The sequence below is a fragment of the Bidens hawaiensis genome, unplaced genomic scaffold, assembly GCF_021521415.1.
Source record: "Bidens hawaiensis isolate Kalapana, Puna unplaced genomic scaffold, B.hawaiensis_p1.1 tig00006061_1, whole genome shotgun sequence".
NCBI lineage: Eukaryota > Viridiplantae > Streptophyta > Magnoliopsida > Asterales > Asteraceae > Bidens > Bidens hawaiensis.
The window spans coordinates 746978-767926 of NW_027491400.1; the positions used below are offsets into that span (position 1 = coordinate 746978).

The 20949-nt window shown below is 34.5% G+C and overlaps 4 protein-coding genes, 1 non-coding gene and 2 pseudogenes across 7 annotated transcripts; 2 read left to right on the forward strand and 5 right to left on the reverse strand.

Moving 5' to 3' along the window:
- Nucleotides 1-472: 472 nt before the first annotated feature.
- On the reverse strand, nt 473-1011 carry LOC143631361 (transcription factor DIVARICATA-like). Its single transcript, XM_077100151.1, has 2 exons — nt 788-1011; nt 473-671 (listed from the first exon to the last, which is right to left on the reverse strand). Exons 1-2 carry the CDS (start codon nt 1009-1011, stop codon nt 473-475), a joined length of 423 nt encoding a protein of 140 aa, XP_076956266.1.
- A 2002-nt stretch (nt 1012-3013) lies between these two features.
- Nucleotides 3014-5229, reverse strand: LOC143631299 (small ribosomal subunit protein uS11x-like). Its single transcript, XM_077100101.1, has 6 exons — nt 5158-5229; nt 4577-4696; nt 4423-4468; nt 4104-4189; nt 3897-4026; nt 3014-3260 (listed from the first exon to the last, which is right to left on the reverse strand). Exons 1-6 carry the CDS (start codon nt 5158-5160, stop codon nt 3193-3195), a joined length of 453 nt encoding a protein of 150 aa, XP_076956216.1. The 5' UTR covers nt 5161-5229; the 3' UTR covers nt 3014-3192.
- A 735-nt stretch (nt 5230-5964) lies between these two features.
- Nucleotides 5965-6038, reverse strand: TRNAV-AAC (transfer RNA valine (anticodon AAC)). The gene has a single exon. It is a non-coding gene; the product is annotated as a tRNA-Val (tRNA).
- A 304-nt stretch (nt 6039-6342) lies between these two features.
- LOC143631300 (WD repeat-containing protein GTS1-like) lies at nt 6343-8732 on the reverse strand (annotated as a pseudogene). Its single transcript, XR_013153326.1, has 8 exons — nt 8611-8732; nt 8312-8508; nt 7783-7869; nt 7564-7638; nt 7218-7328; nt 7038-7129; nt 6856-6940; nt 6343-6763 (listed from the first exon to the last, which is right to left on the reverse strand). The product of XR_013153326.1 is annotated as a WD repeat-containing protein GTS1-like (transcript).
- Nucleotides 8733-9723: 991 nt separating this feature from the next.
- Nucleotides 9724-11541, forward strand: LOC143631301 (uncharacterized). Its single transcript, XM_077100103.1, has 3 exons — nt 9724-10084; nt 10907-11028; nt 11294-11541. The coding sequence occupies exons 1-3, from the start codon at nt 9748-9750 to the stop codon at nt 11408-11410; spliced, it is 576 nt and encodes a 191-aa protein (XP_076956218.1). The 5' UTR covers nt 9724-9747; the 3' UTR covers nt 11411-11541.
- A 150-nt stretch (nt 11542-11691) lies between these two features.
- On the reverse strand, nt 11692-14218 carry LOC143631302 (putative E3 ubiquitin-protein ligase BAH1-like 1). Its single transcript, XM_077100104.1, has 6 exons — nt 13879-14218; nt 12999-13243; nt 12644-12880; nt 12232-12369; nt 11929-11987; nt 11692-11850 (listed from the first exon to the last, which is right to left on the reverse strand). Exons 1-6 carry the CDS (start codon nt 14201-14203, stop codon nt 11745-11747), a joined length of 1110 nt encoding a protein of 369 aa, XP_076956219.1. The 5' UTR covers nt 14204-14218; the 3' UTR covers nt 11692-11744.
- Nucleotides 14219-14778: 560 nt separating this feature from the next.
- On the forward strand, nt 14779-16665 carry LOC143631362 (DExH-box ATP-dependent RNA helicase DExH8-like; annotated as a pseudogene). Its single transcript, XR_013153339.1, has 4 exons — nt 14779-15076; nt 15149-15337; nt 15687-16214; nt 16289-16665. The product of XR_013153339.1 is annotated as a DExH-box ATP-dependent RNA helicase DExH8-like (transcript).
- Nucleotides 16666-20949: the final 4284 nt, after the last annotated feature.

Genomic DNA, 20949 nt, shown 5'->3' on the forward strand with positions numbered 1-20949 from the left:
ATATTTCATATTAATTATATATATATATATATATTTATATCTTTTATTTGAATTGGGATTAATTCAAACTCATGTTGAATGTGGCTTAATTGAAATGCATGGCTATATAATATAAAACATGGCTCAGTTCAACTCAAATGACTGTTATGCATTTATGCTTTGATTAAATATTATCTGCAACAATTTACATGTTATGTTTGGTTTCATTATGCAACGATTTGGTTTCTGTTTAAAAAATAAAAAACCGTAACTAGAGGTTTGGTTCACAGTTTGATCTAAAACCCGTTAAAACTGAACCATGAACACCAAGTAAAACAATTAAGCTGTTAAAAGGTGCATATATGGAGACACATGCTAAGCAGAAAATCATGCATTAAAGGTTCTTAAATAGAGTAAACAAACACAAACCAAACCAAAATAAACAAATACAAATCCATAGTTACACTACTGTTGCTTGAGTTAATAATGTGGCTTATGCATCCGCGGTGGTGATGTCATGAATGCTAGACCTCTTTTTCTTTGTTTTGTTGTTATCGTTTCCTTCCTTGTGCCTAAGGAAAAACTTTTGAGCATGGCTCGCCACCTGCGTAGCTGTCCTTGTAACCACCGCCATTCTTGAGATGCTCCTCCAGTCCCCTTTTGCATAAGTCTTCAGCCCGTTCAAGAACCTCCTGTAACATTTAAGTCGAAGTCACGTTAAGAGACAGTTACAATAAAGTGGTAGATAAACAAACTATGCAAACAAGATCAAAAATTACAAACAATACAATAAAAAGAGTAATGTTACTTGTGCCCTTCTACAGTCCATGAATTGGCTTTCTTCTTCCTCGCCTTAATCGGGTAACTTTCACAACCGGGATAATCAGGTAACTCAATTTCACGTAACTCGCGCACCAGAGCTTCTTGGTACGCTTTCACCTCATCGGCCGTATTACCTAGAATCATGTCGACCATCTCCTCCAACCCAGTCGCCACTGCATTTACAAACATCGAATTGTTCTCGTTCTGCATGTCGGATTCAATTGATTTTCAATCAAAAATAGTTGAATTGTTTATGGTATTTTGTTTTCTGTGAAGATGATTATTTATACTAAAAGATATACGAGCCAGTGGTTATCCAAACTTACCTGCCATTTTATTATAAACGTTTCTATGGTAAGTTATAAAGATTTACAAAATTGTAATATAAGATATACTTCCGGGAAATTCTCACTTCGATTTTTAAGTGATATGTTTAAAAATTTTATTTTGTAAAGAGTATATTTTAGTACTTTTAGTATGCTTGAAAAAATTTTGTACCGGAAACAAATCAAAGTTATTTATGATACAAATACATTCTCCTAAAATACTTTAAGGAATTTGTTTCGACTCATGATCCCAAGTTTTGTTTAATCGAATTTGAGTCATTTGACCCATGCATTTACTCTAAATGTTTGACACCGAACATACTATATTTCAAAATATCTTCTAGAATAACAATTTTTATGTATATCTTAACTTTATTATTTATCATTCAATTCAAGATAAACACAATGACATTGCAACAAAAGGTTGCATTATACCATCGTTCAAGTCTTCGTGCGCATGTAAGACCCATTGGTCAACCACATTCACCATGCAACTTCTTGTTTCAATTAGATTTCTTACAATAACTTTACTACTTTGTTTATTTTAAGTTACCGGGAAGTTTTCTTAGGTTAGTGGTTTAGTTCACGTTCCTTTTAATTTTACTAGTTGGTTTATTACTTTCAAACGTAGCCTATAACAGGCATTGCAAGTTTTTTATTCTATGTTAGTACAATTTGTCCAAGTCTTTATCTTTCTCTTATCTTTTTAGGGGGTGTTTGGTAGAGGGATTTGATTGGGGAGAAATGGAATTAGAAATATTTCTTTTATTTGTTTTCCACTTTTCATTTCTATTTCTTTTTCTATTTCTCTAAAACTAGAGAATTCCATTTCTCTTTAAAACAAAGAGAAATCCATTTCTCAGCAGCCTCCTCATAGCATGTCACCACCTCGTCTCCGGCCACCACCCCGTCTCCGGCCGCCACCCCCGTCTCCGGCCGCCACCTCGTCTCCAAGTCTACAACCGCCACCTCGTCTCCAAGTCTGCAACCACCACCCCGTCTCCGCCGTTCGCAGTGGTGAACACAGAGATGGTAACCGGTTGTAGGTTGCAGGTGGTACGGGTGAACGGAGATTAGGGTTTCAAGTGGTGGTTCGTGGTAGGTTAGGGTTTTCAGATGGTCGGGTGATTGTGGTCGCAGGTGGGTGACAGTGGTGGTGGAAATCGGCGGTGGTCGCAGGTGGCTTCTGATTATCATCATCATCATCGCCACCACAACCACCACCACAAAATCTCCAAAGAGGCAGTGATGACAGATCTGAGCCTCCTTTTTCTATATCTTATGTTCCAAAAATTTGAATCTTTTTAATTTCTTGTGTACTGTGGTTGAAGAAGGGGATTTGGTGGCGGCAGCCGGTGGTGGTGGGCTGTGGTTGAAGAAAGGGCTGTGGTGGTGGGGCTGCGGTGGTGAGTGATGTCAGGTTGGGTGGAGGTGGGGTTGGGTATGATAGAGTTCTCTGTTTATTTTCTCGTGTACCAAACAAGAGAAATGATTCTCATTCTCCATACCAATTCTCTTTCTCTACAATTCCATTTCCATTTCTATTTTCTCTCCTTTTCCATTCTCTGTACCAAACACCCCCTTAGTCTCTACTCGTTCAAAAGGTCACTATCCTAAGAGATTAGCCATCTTGAATCAGCTTCTATCACTTCATTTCAATTGGCAACAAGCAAACAAGCCGAAAACGTCGACTGTGATTTCGGGATTCAAAGTAGGTTGTAGTTCAAAATACAATACTCGAGTATTATCTAGAAATCAATTCCTCTGTGGTTACAAAGTTATCTCTAGTACCATTAAAAATGCATAAAAACTAATTGGTTTTAGACACTGTAAAATAGAAAACACAAATATGCAAACAAATGACAGATAAAGCATCAATTCAAATATGAAGTAAATATTAAAAAGATCATGAAATAGAAGTATAAAGCAGTTCAACATAGGCACCAAAAATGCATGTCACCCTTAAATGTCAGCAATAACACAAAAACAACCTAGAAAAGTTGATGAATACAACCATAACCATAAATGCAAATCGTCTGGGACCATTTTGTGAACGAAAAACAAATCACAGCCTCCTTCCTCTTCTTCCACTCTTTCGACGAGTGCTATCGGTTGGAATTGGTGTCACGTCCTCTGTCATTATCAAAACGTTAGACTTATTTACCATGAAAAATAGACCAGAGTAAACAAATACACATATTGTATATATATAACCCCTAGTTGAGTAGGATTTCTTTTTCTTTTTTAACTCGAGTTTTAAAGATTTTAACCACTTCAGTTCAATCGTTTAGCCACAATTGACCATATCAGCTGTTAAATCTCAATCAAGTGCTCCACACCGAAAGACATTTTCAACCTTTTATAATAACCCCCTATGATAGTACAAAACTGAACACCCTAACCCACAGCTTTCATCTCTACAAACTGTAAAACATCACATCCTCAACCATGTTATCTTCGATCACGCTAATTTCGAAATTATTATGGATAAAGATAACATGCTTGAGACAACAAGCAAAAATTCATGAAAAGCAAAATCGCCAGCTACGATTCCAATTTGATTTCATCACAGGAGGTCAATAAATAGAAAGGCAAAGAGCACTTGACCATAATTTAACAGCCAAACGGAACAGTGTTGGTCAGAAAACTCAATTGTTAAAAAAACACTCGGGCAATAATTTGAAAAAAAAATGAGAAATCATATTCAAAAGGTGTAAAATCTCAGAAACAAAAATAAATTTAACTCCAAAAGGGTTTAAAAAATCGTACCAATGCGACCAATTTTCATGCCAGAACGGGCAAGAGCTCTAAGAGCAGACTGAGCGCCAGGACCGGGTGTCTTTGTCTTGTTTCCCCCAGTTGCCCTTAGCTTAATGTGGAGGGCATTGATACCGAGCTCCTGTGAAACAAATCACAAGCTTGTAAAAAAATACAAACATAATTTTTCAGAAAAAAAAACACAGTAAAGTAAGCCACCTTGCATCTAGTTGTAACATCTTGGGCAGCAAGCATAGCTGCATATGGAGATGACTCATCTCTATCAGCCTTCACCTTCATTCCACCTAACAATATAAAAAAAGACAGTAAATAAACATAACAAATTAAAAAATTACACTAAAAAGTTCATAGTGCTAACTGAAATGTTAGATTAAAAATGAATTTCTAGTACATGATCTATAATATCTTGTAAACAACTTATAATTACAATAACCTAATAACAACATTCTTGTAAAGAACTTATTATATCCTGCAAATAAAAAGAAAATAAACTTCAAATATAAACAAATAAACATACCAGTAATCCGAACCATGGTTTCTCTCCCGGAAAGATCAGTCACATGCTGCATAACAAGATAATAATTAATACATAAAACATAGTCAGAACCTTGTTTTAAACAGTACAGACACATATATATATATATATGTAAATGTATATAACTTGCACTTACAATGAAAGTGTCATTGAATGAAGCAAAGATATGTGCGACACCAAATACAAGCTCTCCCTCACGAGTAGCCGGTCCAAGAGTGACATTGTCTTCCTTTGGCTCTCTAGTCTTTCTCTTCGACTATTCAAACAAAAAATAACAACCTAATTAAGCCATGCTAAAAAAACTTTACATCCTCAAAAAACCAATAGCTCAACAAATTTATTCAAAAAATATAATATAAAATGGCATTTACTAAAAAAAGTGTTGTGAGAAAATATAATTCAAAATATGTCACCGTTTTTCTCTTGTTTACAATTTAACATTTATCTTAATGTGCATCTTAAGCTGTAAACAAGCTTATTAATACTGGTTGAACTAACTAACTAACTAACTAACTAACTGTTAGTTATGCATTTGAATCAATCACAAAACCAACAAAACTAGACTAAATTTATCTTTAAAAAATGATTTCGAGCATTCATTCAATTTTAGATCGGAATGGTTAAAGCTAATCGGGATGATCCTAAACAGCAAAAACATTTTATTCTAAGCAAATTAAACTAACGCAAATGATTTACGAAATGAGATTAACAGATTACCATGCTGAATTGTTCTTCTTCCTACGGCTGTGAGAGAAAAATCAAATCAATTGCAGCAGGGGCGGCGGCACTGAAGGATTAGGGCAGTGTTCACCTTTTATATTATTATTATTATTATTATTATTATTATTATTATTATTATTATTATTATTATTATTATTATTATTATTATTCTGCACTGGACGACTTTCAAAGCCCATTTCACATTCTCTTCTTATTTGTTTCGGCCCAGATGCTATAAGCCCCTTCGCAGTTTCGCCAACTTATTATTATATCACATCCCCAATCCAAGCCCGAGCTAGACTAGGCTCATTTTACATATAGAGAGCTCGAGATTCATCCCACTCGTTTTGAGCTCTATATCTAAAGCTTGAGTTTCTCTCGTGAGTAGTTTTTTCAAGTTCGAGCCGGCTCTTATAAGACATGTATGCCTCATATAGCTACTTCAAACCAAATATGATATATTGCATATTAGTGTAACCTATTGCTACTTCATGACCCATTATGATATGCTCATATGCAAATAATAGCTTTTCCAGATGTAGCTTAGTTTGTGTTTATATGTTTAAGTAATTCGGAATCTAATACTTTAAACAAAAACTGGAATATATCTTTTAAACAATATGCTCCAAATGAAATACAAAAGCAACAGATATATAAATGCCATTTTATAACTTGTTTACATGATAACATGACTAAATCATATATTATAGAAACAAAAATGTGTTTCACAAATTAAAAAAAACGGAATATTTGAATCAATTTAGAAAACTAATACATTAAAAAGAGAAAAGCATGAAATATAACTGGCTTCGACCGGGTTCGAACCGGAGACCTTCAGTGTGTTAGACTGACGTGATAACCAACTACACCACGAAACCTTTGTTGTTATATCGCTACAAAGAATATCCTATATACAATTTGTATAAATTCGTTTTACATTATCTTTAACAATCTACACACATGAGAATTTGAGATACATAACATCATAGTTCATACACACATGTAACGGTGTCGACTGCTACATGCGATTCGAGCTTAATCTGATGGTTTTCGAAGAACATTCGAGTTTCATTGGAGATTTAGAGAGCTCATGTAAATTTGAAACATACTCATTAAGTCATTAGCTATATGCAGTGTCTTGTCGAATAAAAAAAACAACAAAAGATAGACTTGAAAGGAAAAAAAATTAATGAAGAACTAAGTATGACAATTAGCATTCATCAATATTTGCACTCTAATACGGTCTATGCCTATTGTGCTTGCGATTTTTAGTATTCCTATCAACCAGTGAAGTTGATATCCACGAATGATTCACATCAGACGATTCATCAGATAACCAGCAACACAAGCGTCCATCTTCGCCACCTGTCCACCCGAATATCCCATGTGTTTGGTTGATTCTAGTTTTGATGGCAGGGGAAGCTAACACGCTCCTAACAACACCCGTATGACCACCATGAAAAACAGCTTCTGGAGAGAGAATTGATCTCATTCCTCCCCCATAGGCTACCGGAAAGTAGCCCAAACTGCCACCACTTGTGCCGCCTATAACCCATAAACGATCGTCCACAGACGAGTAGTGACAGTCAACAAAATAGTCAACCTGCGTTTTTAAACAATAAGATGATAATTAAGATATACGATTTCAGAACAATAATCATTATATTAACAAGTACATAAAACAAGGTTACATACAGAATCTAGAGCCCAACTATTAGAAGCCAAGTTGCGAGCATCCTCGAAACTGGCTTCAAGTCTTGAATCATTCAAATCCCAAATACTAAAACACAAGTCATAAAACAGTTAAAAAAACATACACTTTTAAAAGTAGTCTTGTTTAGGATAGAAAGGAAGGTATAGACTATAAAGCAAAGTACCTTAAAGTTTGAATGTGAGTTAAACACCACAACTTCTCATAATTCCCACCAAAAATCCCGACTTTCTCAATGGATGTCCCCACATTAATCACCTTCATAGCAATGATATCAGACTTATTATCGATGCAAAGAACAGATAACAAGTTTCATTCTTTTCAAGACTTATTACACTGAACTTACAGATTCAAGATGATTGTCCTCGTTGATTTGCCCACTCGTATCAAATGTACAAATCAGACCATCGACAGAGGCGGATATAAGTTTATTTTGACGCTCCGGTACAAAGTGAACCTGTAACCATTCATGGTTAGCATTAAGTTGTCATAATATAACACAAGATTCATTTTCACTTAATCTCGGGGTATTGGTAGGGTCCGTGAGTTTACCAACAACGGGTTGAAATAGTTGACAAAATCCAGTCGTAAAACTAGTAAACGGAACCAATTAAAGTGATAAAAACTGAAGTTCTCGAAACACCATTTCACTAAATAAGAGCATTGAACAGCACTATACAATTAGAACAAACCTGTGTGACATCGTCCATATGAGATTCCTTTAAGCAGGCAACCTGCTTACTACTTCTCCAGTCCCAGAAAAGAATCTGCATAAACCGATCTCATCCGTTTTATTATGGAAAACTTAGGTGCGTTTGGTTCACATAATTCGATGGAATTCAATGGAATCTGAATTCCACTTCTTAATGTGTTTGGTCAGCACAATTTGCCGGTTTGATAAATACCATTACCTGAGACTTACACCCTGCAGCAAGAAGATTGCCACCAAATGAAAAGCTAAATATTTCTTGTGATGGACCAGCATTTAGACAGGTCACCTGCAACTCATATACAGAAAAGTACACGCACTAAAACAATTAAATGGATTTGATGTAAGTGTGTATACAGCTGCCATATTTAGGGGTGTGCACGGTTTGGTTTCGTGCTGAAACAGAACCATAAACCAAAACTTTGGTATTTGAATATTTAAAAAAACAACTGGGTTTGGTTTTGGTTTTTCGGTTTTGCCATTTAAGCTTTAAAATTTGGGGCTGCAAAATAATGAATTTGGTTCAAAGTTATCGGATCATCCTGTTTATTAATAACTAACAATTGATTATTATACATTTGGGCTAACATGTCTTATGGATTACTTAAGTTAAAAAAAATGAAAATGTATAAGTTCTTTTGTTACAAAAACATAAAAGAAAACAGTCGGTTTTTCCGGTTTCAAGCCAGATTACAGAAAATCAAATTGTTAGAAACATAAAAGGGGAAAACCTGTTGGTTAGTGCGAGTATCCCAAGCCTTGAGAGTAGCATCAGAGGAGCAATACATTATTATTAATATCCGAAAACATAATGTGATTGATCCTGTCAGAATGATAGCTGCATTCTCCGGCAAACTGACCGGTTACCGGTGAATAGAGTTTGACGGTGTTGGACGACAGCGACACCGCCATCGATGACCAGTCTTCCCTGAATCAAACACTTAACTCAATTGTATTATTTAATTACATGTATGTAAAATTGAAGAGGTTAGAAATAATAATAATAATAATAATAAGGTTTACTACGTACTTGGCAACGATTTGGAAGACGTAATCATCACCGAAGTTGGTTTGGATGGCATTTTTTAATGCAACTCGCTTCGATGAGCTGCCACTGTTATGTTGTTGATTTACATTTACATCCATATCCATATCAGTGGCCTCCATCAACAACTTGGGCAGTTAATTTCCCGGCGAGTGAGGGTGGCTTTATATTGTAATACTTTCTTTCTTGAGTCCCGATACTGTTTCTAAACACACCCCTGAATATTTATATACTTGCACAAATCAACAACTGTTTGTTTACTTTATTTATTTATTACCTCCTATTTCAAACCTTAGTCTTCGTTCCACCCCCCCCCCCCCAAAGTTAGAATTACATTTAGTTCGTTTATTTACTTTTGTGAAGGCTCGCTTATACATTCACCACAAAAAATAATATATGTAGAGATAATTAAGGATGTTTATATTATAACGGGCACACACGTTTGAGCAACTATGGGGATGCTGAGTTCTTTTCGATAGAGGCAGGCCTAAGGCCTTCGTCAAGGGTCAACATTGAGCTCGTTTATTTTATTTTGCAATGGTTCTTGACGAGTCGTCAAACCTAATCCATAAGATAGATTCGTGGTGCATGCTTTTCACAAATGATATTGTGTCAGTTTCTAAAAGCAAACACGATTGGAACATGAGGCTAGAGAAGCTGTGAATAGCTTTAGAGAGACAAATGTTTAATGATTAGTCGTTCTAAGACCGATTATCTTTATTAATGACTTTATTGTGGTAAATGGCAACGAGTACGTCCAGCTCACAATTGAATGCCAACCAGTTCCAAACACAAGTACCTAGGTTGATTATCCATAGAGCAATTGGGATATAAATAATAACATTGTCCTTCACATCCCAGTAGGACAATGTAGACGAAGAGCATCTGCGAGGTATTGTTCGACCTACGATGGTATACGAACATATTGCTATACCATCAAGAAGATACTTGCACGTAAACCGGAGGGTCCATATGAAACAAATGAAAATGATAAAATTGTTAAAGCCGGAGGGTGGACATATGAAAATATTAATCCTGTGTCATAAACCCTAATAATAATAATAATAAACCCTCTTATTCTTCAGCTTCAGCCATCATCAGTCTGCTGCACAAATCACAACAATGGGTGGATCAAGAAGAAGCTACAAGAGATCTCGAACCAACAAGGTCCGTGTGGGGTTACCCAAGAAGAACCCAAACGTCTTCAAACCGGCCTTCTCAATCCCACCCAAGTTTCGATCGCTCGTGGACTTGTCCAAAACCAAGTGGGACGACCAAGGGAGTGTGCTCGACAACTACAAGACCTTTGGTGTCGTTTCAAACCCTAACCTGCTGGGTGTTCGTGCTCGCACCTCCAAGATTATCGAGAGCCAGTCACTCCAACTCCCACCTCCTAAATTGGATGGCCCCATTGATGAGTTTGAGCCCATGGACTCCGGTAGCGAACTCGAAGAAGACGGTCAGTCTGTTTGTTGCTTATTAGTTAATTTATATACGTTTTCACTTATTTTTCATATATATTTAGAAGAACTTGAGCTCGGCAACTAAACAAGCTTTATTTGAGGCTCGGTTCCGGCTTGAGCATAGAAAAGCTCGGTTCTTTTTTATTTATTAATTAATTTATATACGTTTAGCTCAGCTGTGCAATGTGAAATTAATACATTGAAGGCCAAAAAATGTAAAATTTAAAAATACATTGACGACCCTAATCGAGTTTCCCATACAAGACTCGAGCTTTGGATTGATAACTAAACAAGCTTTATTTGAGGCTTGTGCTAGGGTCGATCTCAAAAAAGCTTTGAGCTTTTTATTGATCCAAAGCTCGAGTAGCTCGTGGGCAGTTTGGTTCATTGGCAGCCATAGTGTTTGCTTATACTGTTCATACTGTATTTGGTGTTTATGCTAACTATGTTTTCATTTATTTTCATTACATGAAAATTATCTTTTTGTTTCAGTTTAAGTTCTGGGGCTTGAATACATCAATTGCAGGCTTGATTTTGTTTTCAAATGAACATATGCTCACTGTATATTTCTCTAGTTTTTGGTTGAGTTTGAGATGCTGTTATTAGAGATTTAGAAATAGTTCTGAGTTTACAATAGACCAAACTATACATGATCAAACAATGCCATGCTGCTAAAGAATAACAATAGTGGATTTGTTCCAACTTAGGTTTTTGTTATCAATTTTTTTTGTTTTTTACGTTTTGTTAGTGTAAAAGCTCTAAAGTGCTGATATTTTAAACCAGATAATATCCATAATATCTTGTTTTGGTATTTGCAGATGTAAAATCAGCACTTGGGAAAAAGCGTGTAGACGGGAAACATGCTCCTCTGCAACCATTAACAACTATGCAACGAAATCATATCAGACCACTGGTAGAGAAATACGGAGATAACTATCAGGTGAGAAGTTCACATAATGAAAAAACTTGTTTTTAGTATGTTGAGATTGAAAATAGGCGTGTCAGGAGGATAGGGTAATGGGTCGGGTTGACCTGAAGCACTTTCGGCCCAGATAGCTTACAATATTACACTTTCTCAGTGAAATGAATTTAACCGTTAGACATGACCTGAATCAACTCATTTATAAGCAAATTAGCTGGTCAAAGTTGATAGCTTTAGATTGTTGAGTATATATTTCTTTTGCTCATTTGCTTCTTGTTTGCAGAGCATGTTCATGGACACAAAACTAAACAGGATGCAGCACTCAGTTGCGACTCTCGAGAAGCTGTGCAAGAGATATCACATGTATAAAGATAAGAATCCAATGCTTGTTCCCCTTTGATTATTATTATTAGCTACTTAGAAATTTATGGCCCGGGAGTTGCATTTTACGTCAAATTTGCAGTTGATGATCCTAGTTTTGACATTTCATTGTAATCCTATAATATGGTTTTGTTTAATACTTACAACTATCATTTTTGCTATATGTGGTGATTGTGGTCTCTGTATTTGCTTTATAATTATTATCATGTTATGTCAAGATTACAAAGATATGCACTATTTATAAATTACTATGGTATACTCATACAATAAAAAAAAACAATTGAAAAAACTGTTTGGATACATTGGTTGCTGTTGCTATTTATTCAAGAACTTGTGAAAAGTAAATACTGAAGTTAGATGCCAAGAAATGCCCGGGACTGAGTTTCCCAGTGTTCCTTTGCCTGTCGGATTCTTTCGACTCTTTCGTTCTGGAGTCTTTCTTCCCAATATTTGGGACAGCTGTTGAAGTTCGCTAATGATGGTTAGAATTATAGTCCGCAAGTATAGTTGACTGATTATAGTGTTGATAATGTTTACCTTCTACTTAATAAAATGTTAAGTTCATCCAAATGTAGAGCTCCTTCATAAACTCCTGCCTGCGGATTCAAGAAAATCAACTTACTTTCTTGAATTGTATCTTATTATTTTTGGTGAACCACCCGGGACTAGAAACAAACACCATGGCCTATGAATGTGTCGATTTAGGTTAATCATATCTTATTATCTAAAACAGGTTAGTAAAAATATTAGCTTTGGATGAAATGGAGATGGTTCAAGCGAGTTGTAAATTTGCAGAAGTATAATTTATTACATAAAACCAAGTAGATACGAGAAGCATACCTCTCGACAAAGTGGACATTTTGCTGTTGATCTTGCTGCTTGTAATCCGTCAACAATTGTTACTGATCCAGATTTGCAGGCACACATGTAGCAGAAGATGTGCCCACAAGTAAGTGATACCGAATCAAATACAGTATCCTGTTCAAGCAAATTCAACCAAAGAATAAACACTTTTATCTTTACATAATCATGCTTAAAAAGCTATGGTGTATTAAGTTTTGTAGTTCTTAAATCACTAATAATACAAAAAGATGCCATTAATGTCATAAAATAACAACGCGCAAAACTTTAACGAAACAACTGACAAATGTCAACTAAGTGATTTGGTTGGAATTGGTCAACGATGAGGCCGATTAGCAAGTTGAACATAATCAATGCAGCATAAGGATAAAGCCAAAAACAGAAGACTTACCAAACATATTGAACAAGTCAAATCAATCTCAATTTTGAAGGTATCAGAAAGCTCACAAGAAAGTGATGGTTTTCCCTCATTAAATACGAGACAAGGTCCCTCAAAAGCCTTTCGGTTTGTCTCCCTTAAATTAATATGGAACGCTATCAGTTCACACAGCCACGGAGACTGCAGGATTTCCATGTGCATACTTTGTACTTGCGACCTGAATGTTTGCCCGTGTTTTGAATAATGTATCTATGGTTCATATTTAAAATGAACGTGTTAGAAAACTATATTATTACACATATTGAGATAAAACATAACCCAAAACGACCCGTTTAATATATAGACTAAAAATGACACTAATGGCTACCTTATCATATTTCTTGAGAATTTTACGCAAAGCAATGGCGTTAATAATGGCATAAGCAACGAGGTCTTTGCCTTCTTGAACTAAAGCACCATGGTTACCCTGCAACTTACCTCTGCACCAAACATAATACTTTCGGAACCCTGTTGCTAGATGAACATCCAGCAGTTTCTGTGCGCGCTTGTTAAAGCATCCAACCACTGCTGGCATCTCTTTCATCAGGGAAGGAAAGAATGTCCCGTCGCACACTGCATCAAATTGCATTAATGATATTATAAGATCATATTCTTGGCAAGTATTTATTATGTGATCCATTCAAATCATTTATAACTGCTTCTACTAATGGAGTTGTCTTTAACATACTAAACTAGCGTTCGTTTAATAAATGAACGAACGTGAACAAGGAATTCCGTTCGATTAACTTAAGAACAAAAACAAACAGAGGCCATGTTTGTGAACGTTTGATAATGTATTCATTTATGTTTGTTTATTAAAGGTTTTGCGTAGTTTTTAATGGCTTTTCTAATTTATCATATAATTTTAAGCAAAATTACTAACTATAAAACAAAAATATATACGACTATTATGTTATCAAATATATGCAAAATTAACATATGAATATGAATGTTAAAAAATAACAACACAAATTTGGTAGCTCGACCGAACCATTAACACTAATTGTTTTCGGTTAACCAAATCAAATAAAACATTGTTTTCGTTCATTTGTGTTTGTTCGTTCTTTTGTGATCGTGAACCATTGACGAACGGTTGGGTTCGTTTACAGCCTATACCAAATGATACAATCCATGACATTTAACATAGAAATACAATAATAATAATAATAATAATAATGTGTTCAACATGTTTAAAACAAATATGATACCAGGGCAATGATGAGGGCAGATATCAGAATTGCCCGAAGGCGATGCATTAACAAGGGACGATGAGGATGATTGTGATCGATGTGAAACAATCGTATGATCAGTCCGACAACGTTTCAAGATCTTCTTGAGATTTTTGAAACCAACAGCTGGTAGTTTTTTCTGATCTTGTGTTTGCATGTACTCCTGGTATTTCTTGCAGAATTTCATATTGGAATTTGGATATGATCTGATTCTTGTTTCGTTAATTGTTATATATTTTGTTGTAGTTTTCAAGGTGACATGTTCTTGAATAGATTGGAAAATGGAATATGAATATACATACATTGCTTCGGACCATTCATACTATACTTTGAAAGTTACTTCCGAATTGTTGTCTTTTTTAATTATTTATTTATTTATTATTATTATTACAGCAAAACTGTTACCAGGAAAATCATGGTCACTGTCACTTGATTTTCAAGAGCCTATGATAGAAAACCAATGTAAGCAATATTCGATTTGAGAGTTGGACTCTAACGACAATCATTTAACGGATTCGACCATTCAAACACCCATGCTCTAGTAGGAAAATTATTACCAAATCGTAACGCTTTTTTAACATTTATTATTATCATTATGTAATCTTATGGTTCGATACTAAACAGATAATGATCTATATATGATTACGAAAACTAATGATCTTAATTCTTATACCAATTTTCCCCATCTGAGAATACAATGACCCAATGACCACCTGTTAAGCTCATTTGACTTGTTTTCTTTTGAGCTAAAATTTATACAAACGTTATAACCTATTTGAGATTAAAATCTAAAAAATCCATTAATAGTAAACAGATCAAAGTTACCACAATGCCACTTCTACTTGTATACGAGTTTTATGTTAAATTGGAGTAAATTTTATGTCTGCAGATGAAAGTGTTCTTAGTTCTGTGCACCGGTATCGTCCCAATTTTCTAGCAACCTCAAATGGTCTACCGTCTTACTATGAGCCTTATGAGTTTCAACACACATGTCAACTTACAGTTGACCAGTCAACTTACAGTTGACCACAATGATGATTCTGATCCTCTTGCTACAGATGATGACCTCGGAAATCCTTTGTATAACACAAAGAAATGTATTGCGTTACCTTTTGTGGATGCAAATGATTTTAATAAGAAAGAGATCGCTTTTAGATTGGCTGATTCGATTAAAGAGGTATTTAAAAACCTTTCGCTTCACATTTCTTTATTGCAATTTGGGTTTAATACTTAATATCATGTCAAGCAGATAAGGATGTGTTATCATGGGAACTCATCTGGCAACCAGCAAACCCAGGATATAGTTTCTTATAATGGCCAAGAAGCTTCACTGTGCAGATATTTTGTCAATGGGACATGCAATAAGGGAAGCACATGTTTATTTTCCCAATCACTGGAAGCTAAAAGACCTGTTTGCAAATTCTTCTTATCCTTGCAGGTATGCATTGTTTCAATAATGTAAAAATGTATATAATACATTAATTAAAATTTTTATATATAATAGGCTTGTTTCAGATTTCAAGCTTAGGTAAGCTCGATGAGTGAAGCTTGGGGTCGAGCTCGTTTATTAAATGTGCTCCAATATAGGCTCGCGCTCAATCTCATTTAAGCTCAGCTTGATTTAAGCTTTTAGCGAGTCGATCTCAAGTAGCTCACGGGCGACTCAGCCCGGCTCGTTTACACCCCTAGTGGTTGCAAACCATAGCTAATAAATAACCAAAACAAAAGATTTAGAAAAGGTAGTGTTACACATAATCATTGATATCGAACTGTTAATACATCTACAGGGTTGCCGAAATGGAAGTTCCTGTTTTTTCTCTCACAGTTCAGAGCAGCTTTCTTTACCAAACAGTGAACACAAATCATGTGCAGCAGAGGATATATCTGCTGATGCTTCTTTGCTTTTAGATTTATTTCCATGTCCAGATGACGGCTGCCTTCTTATATTCGACGACTTTGATATTCAGTTCTCATCAAACTTTGCTCATTTTTACAACCCGTCTTCTATAATCTGCACTGCCTCTGCAGTCAAATCTTCAAACGGCCCGTTTTTGCAAGATTTAAGAATAATCTGGGGACTATCTCACCCACAGGGAACTATCATTTCCAAAGTCGCTAATAAATCAATCCCGTGGAAAGAAGTCAAATGTGTTGTTTGGATTCCTAAGTTTGGTAACGATGTAGAGAACTGGGAAGAACAAAAAGGTCGTCTTAAACAGTTTTTTGAGTATCTTGCTATACGTATATTGGGTGACGCCTTGTATGAAGTTCAAGTTATTCTTGTATTGAACAACCTCAGATTTGCTCAACTACAGGTATGAGTTTGACGGTGTTTTTTAGTATTTGGTTTAGTGGCATATGATTAACATTAATTATACACCCGGTGCAGGTTGAAAGTTTAGGAAGAGAGAATTTCTTCTTCCTTAGGGAATCGTTTGCATTTGATGAATACAGCTTTGGGAAGCTGAGTGATGGCGTTGCTACTAAAAAGCCAATGTTGGCATCAAAGGCGATTGTGTATGTTTTCGATTTGCATCCTCCAACTGATATCCAGTTTGGTGACTACACATCAGCTCTTCACAACCATCTGCATAGCATAAGTTAATCACATGGTCAATCCAGCTTATTATCGTCTTGGCGTAAATATTTTTTTGCTGATTAGAGAGTACTTGGTTGAAGGTGTTTGTAATATCTCTAATCTTATTAAGTATTTTGATTGTTGTTTTAATTTATGTTCATGGATTTTAACTTTGGATGATTTATAGTTTACGGAGTGTCATCCGAATGTGATCCGCTAATAATCTGTGTTCATATGCATTAGAACATCTCCAATGGCCTTTTCGAGCCTATTTGGTATCCTTGGGCTTGACCATTGGAGGGTGTTTTTTTAATGTGGCACATGATTGGACGCGCTTTTTTGACATTTTTAGTTCTTATCTGTGTGGGTATGCTTTTGTTTATCTAATTAGTTTACTCATATCTGCCAATAAGAGGTGGACTGATGGATATTCATGGCCTGATGAGATTTCATCCAAAATGTTTCAAGTTACATAGTGATAGTAGAAAATCTATACCCGAACATATTGTAACCTGAAACATTTTGGATGGTTTCGTGTACTGCGTGTGGTTAATCTGAAAGATGAGACGGGTAACGTATTAGGTAATGCCAGTTAAAAACTAGTTTACCACATTGAAACCAAATGTATCAATATATTAAATTATCTTTAAAGTAAGTAGTGTTTAGAATTTCTTAGTTTCAAACTATCAAATATATTAAATGTTATAATTATACTTGGGTATTCGATTTAAAATTATACCAGTAAGTTTGAAATTGATTTTAGGAAAAGAGAACCCAAACAAGCCATATTTAGCCAAATAAGTTTGCTCGTAAATGGAGTCACCATTGGTGCGCAAACACAACGATGTGATAAGTAATTAGTTCACAATCGTATAATAGTAGAATACAATTTTACAACCATATATGAAATTGATATTAGCACAACCCGTTTCAAACCCGATCCACTTTCATGAGTTTCATCCAAAATTTTACATTATACAAAACATGTAATAGAGTGTAAAAAGGCAAATTAAGATGTAAAGGTGGTAACATATAAGCCAAGACAATCATCACTGTCATGAAAACAACTTTGTAAATTGTTTTATTTTTTGTCTTCCACGGTCAATATGTTAACAGATTATCATTTTCTCCTTTTCCTTCTCTTATTGTACCAGGAAAACTATGTTTTTGTTTTTATTAATTTGTCAACTTCTTACTGTTTACACAGGAACACACAGACATGTGTACATTTTATTCTTAGTTTATTTTGTTTTGTTTTCATTCTTAAAGTGGAACACTCGGTACATGAAACATGATAAAGTCTTTAAGTAAAAAAGTCTGAAAACCGAATAAACATACGTTTGCGGTAAGCGTATATGTTTTATATACACATAAATAGTTTATTATAGTTGGCTTAATATGTTTATATTTTCCTATTCAAAGTCAGGGCAGTTTGATACAAGGCGCGGGTGGGTGACCACTTAAGGCCTGCTTCGATGGTCAGAAATTTTCAGAAGCTGCATTGTTCATTATAGTGTTATGTATATATTCTAAGAACAAAACGGTCTTTGTAGTATAGTGGTAGGTATTCCCGCCTGTCACCCGGGTGACCCGGGTTTGATCCCTGGCAACGGCGTTAACTTTTTATTATTATTATTATTATAATTATCTGTTATGGCCTATGTGCCATCTTATGAGAAACCTAAAACATAGTTCTTCAAATTTGCTTTTGGTTTTGTTGATAACCCACTGTGTTTAATTTGCTAACAAAATGTCTAAGGTAAAGAAATCTTAATTTTGTGATACAAATATAATAATTTAACATGCTAAGAAATAACATGAATAACTTGAAGAAAGACTTGACCAATCCAATCTATTTAAGTATCCAAACAATTTATTTAAGTAGAACAAAGTTTAGTGTATGTTCATAACAATAATTGGTAGGAATCCAATCTTCTTGTTTGTATGAAATTATGTATATCCTTTCACCTAGTTATAAACAATAATCAACCTATAACTAAATGATTCCAATAATTTTAGATTTATGATCAATATTAATAGAATTGTAGTTAAAGGCGGATCATATTAATAAAGTATTAAAGTGTATAGTGTGTTTTTAAAATCTTACTCTTTGGTGCAATATCAATAACTTGATTATACATGGATTTTTAATATAGTTAATGTTTCTTGAGACTACAATTTAAGGGTGGCCGGGTTCAATCTATATATTAAAAACCTTTGGTAAATGACATGCATTGTATTAGGAAATACTTAATAGATTGGTTAGTGAGCATTGGTTATGAAGAATAATTAGTTAAAACATAAATTTGCATTGAAGCGTCTCACGATTTGTGTAATTATAAAAAATATATCATTTTGTTATAATGATTTTATCTTGTTTGTTGTAACCACAATTATCGTCGATCTATGAGAAATAAAATGTATTATACAAATGACCTGTTTTTTTAATTACTCGCTCGGGGCACCTAAAGTCGTCTTACAGATGCCATTGTATATATAAAGCAGCAAATCCATTATATATTTAGTAACGAACTACTTTTGAAATATGAATACGTACATGATTAAATAGAAAAGATATTATAAAATGGTGTAATTTGAATATGGTGTCGTTTAAAACACGTGCAAATGTGTTGATGTGTTATCACCAAACGTCATAAAAAAAAGTCCAACGTTTGCTTGCATGTGAATTCAACTACGACGTCTAAACAGAAACATAGATCCCTCACCGTTGGATTTACAAATCCGACGGTCTCTATTTTCTTCAAATTCCAACAGGCAACTTTAATTGGTTGATTAGTACATTAGTGGACCATTTAACATAATATATATTTACATTGTTAGTTGATATTAATCATATTATCAATGATAGTTAAGTTATTCACATGCGACTCTACTTTTATTTTAATTAATAATTAATTTGTTTTTTTGAACAACCAATCAAGAAATTAAATAAATGAAAAAGAATCGACTAAGCAAGAAGCTAGACCGAGAAAACCACCTAATCACCTACAACGTCAACAATCAAAATACATCTAAATACTATCCACCTCTCCCATGTAATGTCTAAATTCTTAGACCTATTAGAAACCCACAAGAAACTTGACGCTTTTATTTCTCCCGGTATGTTATTGACGTTCGCCTCCTTTCTTTCGAAGACCACCATAATTCTCGTTTTCCATAGGCACCATACCAACGTTAGACAAACCGCATGGAACATCTTAGCTTTCCGTTTGGACAATCGGTAAAGTTTGTGAAGCTCCAAATATCACGAATTAAGAAAGCAAAGAAGGTTGGGACATTAAATTGTTTTGAGAACTTATATTGATAGTAACTCACATTTATAAATATTTAATATGGTACTTGTTTATAAAATAAAAAAGTTTAGCTAACTATTCAATTATGCATCCACTTGTTACCCCGTTATTACATTTAAAAATAAATAAAAGTTGACTATTCATCCAAAGGTCAAATGGCTCTTATAATTAGTTATTAACATGCACTTCATGATGAAGAATAGATAAAATAGTTGAGAAGGTAAACCATACATCACCTGCTCCAAGTCTAACCTATTTAAAATGTTATTAACTTATACATGTATACCCGTATTCCTAATCATTAATTAAACATCAGTTTATGGTTTGGACGTTTAAAATAATTATAAAAAAGAACATACGCGCCCAAAGGCGAGCCTAATGAAAAACCAACATACCCAACCTTAGGATTATGCAACCGCTATCATATCTTCATATGTCTAGTCGATATAACATGTAAAGTTATTCATGGTTACCTCGAAACCAAATGATGATAACTCATTAAGCATGTTGACTTAAATATGGCTAGTCTTGTGTAATAAGTCGTTAATTATAATCATGAATACATCAAACTATAGCTAATACTATAGTTATTGTGGCTCACCATAAGTTATTGGGAATTTTTGAGATCCACCTGTATAGAATTACACGTTAATTTGACAAGTCCGCTACTGACATTTATTCATAGTCGTAGATTGTAGCTTTGGTCATGAAGTATAATATTATTGATGAGAGGCTAATAACACACTCATTCTCTCTCTCTCTCTCTTTCATATCCAACATAAGTCATAAGTCGGAGAGCCTATTTACAAAATCACCTTTACTTGTCATGTTAGATTAAGTGTCCGTCATAATGCGTACACTAGTAAAAATATAACAATTTACAATTACAAAGGTGGTCAATGGGTGTACCCAATTATCTTAAACTTAATAACGTGAAATATGTGGATTTTCTCTCTTATAAAAAGGTAAATGTATAATTTTGTAATCTATAAGAAAAAGTGATAAGGCTAAAACTATATATGAATGCTTATAAAACCATAAATATTTTACTCATATATATTAAAAATTAAACTTTTTATTACTAAACTATTAGATATTGAACTTTCAAAAAGAGGAAGTTAATTTACATCATTATACCAAGATATTTAGTCGCATTTA

Excerpts from the sequence above, each read along its gene's own strand:
- LOC143631361 (XM_077100151.1), bottom strand. The coding sequence starts at position 1,011 with ATGCAGAACGAGAACAATTCGATGTTTGTAAATGCAGTGGCGACTGGG. Across the intron at positions 672-787 it reads TGGACTGTAGAAGGGCACAA|GAGGTTCTTGAACGGGCTGA; the intron begins GTAACATTACTC and ends TAAATGTTACAG.
- LOC143631299 (XM_077100101.1), bottom strand. Across the intron at positions 4,469-4,576 it reads CATTCAATGACACTTTCATT|CATGTGACTGATCTTTCCGG; the intron begins GTAAGTGCAAGT and ends CTTGTTATGCAG. Across the intron at positions 4,190-4,422 it reads AACCATGGTTCGGATTACTG|GTGGAATGAAGGTGAAGGCT; the intron begins GTATGTTTATTT and ends TTATATTGTTAG.
- LOC143631301 (XM_077100103.1), top strand. The coding sequence starts at position 9,748 with ATGGGTGGATCAAGAAGAAGCTACAAGAGATCTCGAACCAACAAGGTC. Across the intron at positions 10,085-10,906 it reads TAGCGAACTCGAAGAAGACG|ATGTAAAATCAGCACTTGGG; the intron begins GTCAGTCTGTTT and ends TGGTATTTGCAG. Across the intron at positions 11,029-11,293 it reads AATACGGAGATAACTATCAG|AGCATGTTCATGGACACAAA; the intron begins GTGAGAAGTTCA and ends TCTTGTTTGCAG.
- LOC143631302 (XM_077100104.1), bottom strand. The coding sequence starts at position 14,203 with ATGTATGTATATTCATATTCCATTTTCCAATCTATTCAAGAACATGTC. Across the intron at positions 12,881-12,998 it reads TTCTCAAGAAATATGATAAG|ATACATTATTCAAAACACGG; the intron begins GTAGCCATTAGT and ends TATGAACCATAG. Across the intron at positions 12,370-12,643 it reads TGACTTGTTCAATATGTTTG|GATACTGTATTTGATTCGGT; the intron begins GTAAGTCTTCTG and ends TTGCTTGAACAG.